An 8,441-nucleotide genomic window follows, 5' to 3' on the forward strand; every position below is an offset into this window, starting at 1 on the left:
ACCAGGATGGGACGACGGAGCCTGAATGTCACTTATAGCTGGAAGGGCGATGGGCGTCTACCAGATACATAACACGGCTAATCCCTGGGAGGATTACAGCTAAAAATCCTACATTGTACAATATAGGGCTACCCCCCCTGATACACATAGGATTATCACATTGTTTTGCAACCAGGGTGCCTCCAACTGTTGCAAAACTACAACTCCCAGCATATTCTGTAAGGTATTTAAAGGGGTTATACAGGAAAAACAGATTTGTAAATGACTTCTATTAAAAAATCTTAATCCTTTCAGTACTTATGAGCTTCTGAAGTTAAGGTTGTTCTTTCTGTCTAAGTGCTCTCTGATGACGTGTCTCGGGAACCGCCCAGTTCAGAAGATGTTTGCTATGGGGATTTGCTTCTAAACTGTGCGGTTCCCGAGACACGTGTCAGAGAGCACAGAAAAGAACAACCTTAACTTCAGAAGCTCATGAGTACTGAAAGGATTAAGATTATTTTAATAGAATTTACAAATCTGTTTAACTTTCTGGAGCCAGTTGATATATAAAAAAAAAAGGTTTTTTTCCTGGATAACCCCTTTAAACCTGTTTCCCAACCAGGATGCCTCCAGCTGTTGCAAAACTACAACTCCTATCATATTCTGTAAGGTATTTAAACCCTCTACATCAGTGTTTCCCAACCAGGGTGTCTCCGGCTGTTGCAAAACTACAACTCCCAGCATGCCCGGACAGCCAACGGCTGTCCGGGCACGCTGGGAGTTGTAGTTTTCCCAACCAGGGTGCCTCCAGCTGTGGCAAGACTACAACTCCCAGCATGTGTGTGTCAGAAGGGCTGTCCAATGTGATGCCCCCTCAGCTCACTAGAGAAACGCTTGATGCCTGCAGAGCTGCGCAGTGGCCTGGACCCTCAACCTATGGTCACCACTCACTTCATGTTCAGGGTTATCTTGTCCTTCTTTTCCACCTTTGCCACTTTTTCCAGTTTTTGGAGGTTCCTAGAATAGAATGAAAAAAAATAAAAAATAAAAGATTCATTAGTAAAAAAATTCATTACATAGAAGTTCCCCTGCATTGGACAGACAGGGTAATGGTGCAGGTCTGTGAAGGTGTTATAAGAGGGACGGATGAGAAAGCCCCTATAGATGTCTATGTGTCTGGAGGTTCTCACAACAGAGATGTGACATACAGCAGTGATCAATGGGGGGCAGGAAGGTTTCTACATTTCTCCGAATTAATCACGTTGACGTATACTATAGCCATTAGCCAGCCTTCTCTCCGAATGACGTGGTTGATAACAGGGAAGAATAAAATTGCAGTCCACAAGATAAGATCCCTTATACCTTGCATGAATGGAACAGCACTACAAATGCTTGGCCACTGCTCCATTTACTGTCTATAAAAAACTGTGGTTCCAAACTGTGGACCTCCAGCTGTTGTAAAACTACTACTTCCAGCATGCCCGGACAGCCATTGGCTGTCCGGGCATGCTGGGAGTAGTAGTTTTGCAAATGTTATGAGACCACTGCTAGAAGACATCTGAGCACAAGGAATCTCTGTGTTCTTGATCGGTGGGGGTCTTAAAGGGGTTATCCAGGGGGGGGGGGGGGGGGGGGGAACTATCTATATCTCAACTGGCTCCAGAAAGTTAAACAGATTTGTAAATGACTTCTATTAAAATATCTTAATCCTTTCAGTATTTATGAGCTGCTGAAGTTGAGTTGTTCTTTTCTATCTAAGTGCTCTCTGATGACACCTGTCTCGGGAACTGTCCAGAGTAGAAGCAAAAGCAAACCTCTTCTACTCTGTGCAGTACCCGAGACAAGCAGAGGTGTCAGCAGAGAGCACTGTTGCCAGACAGAAAAGAACTCAACTTCAGCAGCTCATAATTATTGGAAGGATTAAGATTTTTAATAGAAGTAATTTACAAATCTGTTTAAGTTTCTGGAGCCAGATAAAAAAAAATAAAGTTTTTTTTTTACTGGAATACCCCTTTAAATGGGTACTCCGGCACTTAGACATCTTATCCCCTATCCAAAGAATAGGGGATAAGATGTCTGATCGCGGGGGTCCCACCGCTGGGGACCCCAATGATCTTGCATGCCACACCCCGTTAAAATCAGTCCCCGGAGCTTGTTCGCTCCGGGTCTGATTACTGTCGATCACTGGGCCGGAGCGTTGTGACATCACACGTGGGCGGAGCCTTGACGTCACAACGCTCCGGCCCAGTGATCGACAGTAATGCAATGCAAGCCTATGGGAGGGGGCGTGATAGCTGGGGACTGATTTTAACGGGGTGCGGTGTGCAAAATCACGGGGGTCCCCAGCGGCCAGACCCCCGCGATCAAAGGATAGGGGATTATATGCCTGGATAGGGGATAAGATGTCTAAGCGCCGGAGGACTCCTTTAATGATCTATAAGTGGTAAGTTAAAAAGGATACCTTTGAAAAACAGTTGAAATGTCAGAAGTATCGATTGGTTGGGGTCTCCCCCACTCAGGATGAGTGGGGAGAAGAGCACCATGACCTGCTTCATTCCCTGGCTCGCAGCGATCTCCATCCAGCTCCTCTGGACGACCCCATAGATTTATAATGGGGCCGCAGGATGAAGATTGCTGTGAGGCTGGGAGTGGAGGACGCTAGTACCTATCGCTCTGTTGCTCGGTGGGCATCAACCAATTAAAAACATTTTATTTATTTTTTTTATTACAGAAGGTACACGTTACATCTTTGGATAACCCCCTTTGAAGCTGAAAAATTTCAATAAAAAAAATAAAATAAAATAAAATAAATAATAAAAAAAAAAATTAAGTAGAGCTCTTTGACAAAATACACAGCTCTCCACTCATTTCCAGGAAGGGATCTATAGACTGTCTGGGGTCAAACAGGTCTGCAAGGAAAGCAATTTCACTATGGCCTCCATTCCCCTTGTGCTTCAGTCACTTCTGCTAATGAAAGTCTATTAGGTAACTGCGCATCATGCAAATGCCTAAGTTAAAAGGGTTAAATCAACTGGTGCCAGAAAGTTAAACAGATTTGTAGATTACTTCTATTAAAAAATCTTAATCCTTTCAATACTTATTAGCTGCTGAATACTACAGAGGAAATTCTTTTCTTTTTGGAACACAGAGCTCTCTGCTGACATCAAATCTGTTTAAAGGGGTTCTCCGGTGCCGCCGGCAGCGTGTGACGTCACGCTCCGCCCCTCATTGCAAGCCCACGGGAGGGGGCGTGACAGCTATCACGCCCCCTCCCGTAGGCTTGCATTGAGGGGCGGAGCGTGACATCACACGCTGCCGGCGGCGTGACGTCACAAGCCGCCGGCCTTGTGGTCGTCCGTAATCAGACCCGGAGCGAACACACTCCGGGGACTGATTACAAACGGGGGTCCCCAGCGGCGGATAGGGGATAAGATGTCTAAGCACTGGAGAACCCCTTTAACTTTCTGGCACCAGTTTATTTAAAAAATAAATAAATAAAGTTTTCCACCAGAGTACTTCTTTAATAAACCTGGCCAAACCAGAGCTACGGCATTGTAACACTAAAGCTGGGTTTACACTACGTCTGCGCCCTCCGCGGTACGTATACGGCGGCAACCTGTCAAAGCGGGATACTGATACTGTACAGACACAGACCCCATAGATTTTGGAGTGTCAATCCCATTTAGAAATACTACTAACAGGTTTTCCAGACATGTCAAACGTTTCGATCTCTGCAAGCATGTGTTGTGACCTGGTGAAGTGCGCGGCAGTGAACTTCACTCCCCGGCCGTCTGCTTGGTCGGACTCAGTTATTGCACTGGAGTCTGGAGTGAATGAGTCGGGTTTGAGTGACAGCCGGGGAGTAAGGTGTGCGCTGCCGTACACTCGATCGCAACAGGTTTCAGGATTGAGACACGGTGAGATCTTAAAGGGGTATTCCAGATAAAAAAAAATGTTTTTTATATCAACTGGGTCCAGAAAGTTAAACAGATTTGTAAATTACTTCTATTAAAAAATATTAATCCTTTCAATAATTATCAGCTGCTGAAGTTGAGTTGTTCTTATCTGTCTGGCAACTGTGCTCTCTGCTGACATCTCTGCTTGTCTCGGGAACTGAACAGAGTAGAAAAGTTTTGCTATGGAGATTTGCCTCTAAACTGGGCGGTTCCCGAGACACGTGTCATCAGAGAGCACTTAGACAGAAAAGAACAACTGAACTTCAGAAGCTCATAAGTACTGAAAGGATGAAGATTTTTTAATAGAAGTAATTTACAAATCTGTTTAACATTCTGGAGCCAGTTGATATATATAAAAAAAAAAAAAAATACGTTTTTTTTCCTGGATAACCCCTTTAACTTTTGACATCTCTGGGCAATATGTCATTTTTCCAAAGGACAGAAATGCAATGTTGTCCAAACCGTGTGCCTCCAGCTGCTGCAAAACTACAACTCCCAGCATGCCCGGACAGCCTTCGGCTGTCCGGGAATGCTAGGAGTTGTAGTTTTGCAACAGCTGGAGGCACACTGTTTGGAAAACTCTGCAGTAACGTTTTAATTGCCTGAATGTCATCAGCTGGTAACTACATTTAGGTCATTTCCTGCACGTATAAGACAAGTGCAGCGCACCAAAATTTGGAGAACAAACATGTATACATTCAGGAAACTACCCAATCATAGTCACCAGCCGAATTAAAGACAATGGGGTCGGTGCTTGTATACGCCAGCATCCCACTATTGACAGGTGACGTATATGATCTATGGAAGGCAAAATCATTATCTGGATTCGGCATTAATGCCCTTTGAAACATGAGACTATGATACATATCACAATTGTAATGGGCTACAGACCTGTAATGACTATAACACAACATGTACGTCTTCCCACAATGCAACATTTATACTCAAATTACTCAGGGTATAGATAGGCCAGTGTGCCTCCTGCTGTTGCAAAACTACAATGCCCAGCATGCCGGGAGCGGCAAGGTATGTACAGTGACTTCACCTGCAGAATAGTGAGTACAGCTCTGGAGTATAATACAGGATATAACTCAGGATCAGAACAGGATAAGTAATGTAATGTATATACACAGTGACCTCACCAGCAGAATAGTGAGTACAGCTCTGGGATATAATACAGGATATAACTCAGGATCAGTACAGGATAAGTAATGTAATGTATATACACAGTGACCTCACCAGCAGAATAGTGAGTACAGCTCTGGAGTATAATACAGGATATAACTCAGGATCAGAACAGGATAAGTAATGTAATGTATATACACAGTGACCTCACCAGCAGAATAGTGAGTACAGCTCTGGGATATAATACAGGATATAACTCAGGATCAGTACAGGATAAGTAATGTAATGTATGTACACATTGACCTCACCAGCAAAATAGCGAGTGCAGCTCTGGAGTATAATACAGGATATAACTCAGGATCAGTACAGGATAAGTAATGTAATGTATATACACAGTGATCTCACCAGCAGAATAGTGAGTGCAGCTCTGGAGTATAATACAAGATATAACTCAGGATCAGTACAGGATAAGTAATGTAATGTATGTACACAGTGACCTCACCAGCAGAATAGAGAGTACAGCTCTGGAGTATAATACAGGATATAACTCAGGATCAGTACAGGATAAGTAATGAATTGTATGTACACAGTGACCTCACCAGCAGAATAGTGAGTACAGCTCTGGAGTATAATACAGGATATAACTCAGGATCAGTACAGGATAAGTAATGTAATGTATATACACAGTGATCTCACCAGCAGAATAGTGAGTGCAGCTCTGGAGTATAATACAAGATATAACTCAGGATCAGTACAGGATAAGTAATGTAATGTATGTACACAGTGACCTCACCAGCAGAATAGAGAGTACAGCTCTGGAGTATAATACAGGATATAACTCAGGATCAGTACAGGATAAGTAATGAATTGTATGTACACAGTGACCTCACCAGCAGAATAGTGAGTACAGCTCTGGAGTATAATACAGGATATAACTCAGGATCAGTACAGGATAAGTAATGTAATGTATGTACACAGTGACCCCACCAGCAGAATAGTAAGTACTTAGGATCAGTAATGTATGTACACAGTGACCCCACCAGCAGAATAGTGAGTACAGCTCTGGAGTATAATACAGGATATAACTCAGGATCAGTACAGGATTAGTAATGTATTGTATGTACACAGTGACCTCACCAGCAGAATAGTGAGTATTCAGGATCAGTAATGTATGTATACAGGGTGTGTGGTGATCCTGAGTAAACATAACCTATTATTTTGGTGTCTATAACATAGAAAAGACCAGGATGTTACATGGAAGACAAGATATAGGAGTCACGTGATATTTTTCCTCCTATAGGAGCCAATTAAAGTTTTGAATAACCATCACGGCCACTTCATTGACTTCTATTGAAAGTGACACCATGAGAGGTGAAGGTCCCATTGAAGAATCATCAGGGGGGGTGAATACTTATTGACACACGGGGAGGGGACGGCTGCCAGGCAACGTGTAAGAGTTTCCCATAGCAACCAATCAGGTCTCCGCTCTCACACAGCGGCTCAGTGTAAAGTGAAAGCAGCGTCCTGATTGGTTGCTATGCGCCTCACTTTCCGGTGGTGGAGATTTCTGTTTCCGCAGCTCCAGATGTTGCCGGGGCCGGGAAGTTTCTCTCCGTAATGCCGGAGGTGTGCCCGGTCCCCGGGGGTGTGGGGCGCCGCCTCCCTCAACTTCTACCACTCCGGACCCAGGCAGAGGGCTAGGCCCCGGAGCGCCCGCTAAAGTTCACTCCCTGCTGCCGCGCCTCCCCGCACGTCCCCCGAGCCGCCGCCCCCCTCCGCACACGCCGCGGCCGGATACTCACTTTGTCCTTCTTGTTTTTATTCGGCATGGCGGCGCTCCTGTGAGGCTGCGGCTGGTGGCGGCTCTCGGTGACACTCACCCCTCCCCCGGCCGCCTCCTCCTCCGTCTATTCCTCTCAGTTCTTACCAGGCTGCTGCCGCAGCGCCTCACCTCCGGCAGCGCCCGCTCCCATTGGCTGCGCCCGACCACGTGGCTCAACGTCTATAGATCGATGCCCCGCCCCCTACGGGTTTAAACACGCCCCCTCTCTCTCCGGGTTTTATCGTGAGAAGTGGAGCGGGAGTTGGGTCTGTCCGAGTGACGGGGCTGGTGGTGGGAAGGGATACGGTGCCGCCAGTTGTAGCAGAACTACAGCTCCCAGCATGCCTAAAGAGACGAAGGCTGTCCGGGCACGCTGGGAGTTCTAGTTGTGCTTCAGTTGTAGGTTATATCACAGTGTTTGCCAAAGACTGTCCGGGCATGCTGGGAGTTGTAGTTTTGCATCAGCTATAGGTTGTATCACAGTGTTTCCCAACCAGTGGCCTCCAGCTGTTGCAAAATTACAACTCCCAGCTTGCCCAAAGAGACAAAGGCTGTCCGGGCACGCTGGGAGTTGTAGTTGTTCTTCAGTTGTACGTTATTTTGCAGTGTTTGCCAAAGATTGTCCAGGCATGCTGGGAGTTGTAGTTTTGCATCAGCTATAGGTTGTACCACAGTGTTTCCCAACCAGTGGCCTCCAGCTGTTGCAAAACTACATCTCCCAGCATGCCCAAAGAGACTAAGGCTGTCCGGGCACGGTGGGAGTTGTAGTTGTGCTTCAGTTGTAGGTTATACCGCAGTGTTTGCCAAAGACTCTCCGGGCATGCTGGGAGTTGTAGTTTTTCATCAGCTATAGGTTGTGCTACTGTGTTTCCCAACCAGTGGCATCCAGCTGTTGCAAAACTACAACTCCCAGCATGCCCCGACAATCTTTGGCAAACACTGCGGTATAACCTACAACTGAAGCACAACTACAACTCCCAGCGTGCCCGGACAGCCTTCGTCTCTGGGCATGCTGGGAGTTGTAGTTTTGCAACAGCTGGAGGCACCCTTGTTGGGAAACACCGGTGTAGCCTCTTTCCCCTGGCTATCCCGACTCAGCTTCTGTTTTTTTTAATTTTTTATCTAAATTATTTAGCACACACACATTCTGGGAGTTGTAGTCTTGCAACAGTTGGAGGCACCCTGGTTGGGAAACACTGATGTAGGTAGAGGGTTTAAATACCTAACAGAATATGCTAGGAGTTGTAGTTTTGCAACAGCTGGAGGCACCCTGGTTGGGAAACACTGATGTAGGTAGAGGGTTTAAATACCTTACAGAATATGCTAGGAGTTGTAGTTTTGCAACAGCCGGAGGCACCCTGGTAGGGAAACGCCGATGTAGAGGGTTTAAATACCTTAAAGAATATGCTAGGAGTTGTAGTTTTGCAACAGCTGGAGGCACCCTGGTTGGGAAACACCAGTGTAGCCTCTGTCCCCCCCCCGGCTATCCCAACTCCCTCAGCTTCTGTCTTTTTTTTTTTTTTTTTTATCTAAATTATTTAGCAAAATTATTAATGGTG

The 8,441-nt window shown here is 45.7% G+C and overlaps 1 protein-coding gene across 1 annotated transcript in view; it reads right to left on the minus strand.

Annotated features, from left to right (window-relative positions):
* Positions 1-7,058, minus strand: part of PPP2R5C (protein phosphatase 2 regulatory subunit B'gamma) — a 100,680-nt gene extending 93,622 nt beyond the window's left edge. The window contains exons 1-2 of the mRNA XM_056545924.1: positions 6,863-7,058; positions 931-996 (exon numbers count right to left, since the gene is read on the minus strand). Coding sequence (XP_056401899.1) covers positions 931-996; positions 6,863-6,889 — 93 coding nt within the window. The 5' untranslated portion in view covers positions 6,890-7,058. The remainder of the gene's footprint in view (positions 1-930; positions 997-6,862) is intronic.
* Between the last annotated feature and the right edge of the window lie 1,383 nt (positions 7,059-8,441).

This window comes from Hyla sarda, chromosome 11, assembly GCF_029499605.1.
Source record: "Hyla sarda isolate aHylSar1 chromosome 11, aHylSar1.hap1, whole genome shotgun sequence".
Classification (NCBI taxonomy): domain Eukaryota; kingdom Metazoa; phylum Chordata; class Amphibia; order Anura; family Hylidae; genus Hyla; species Hyla sarda.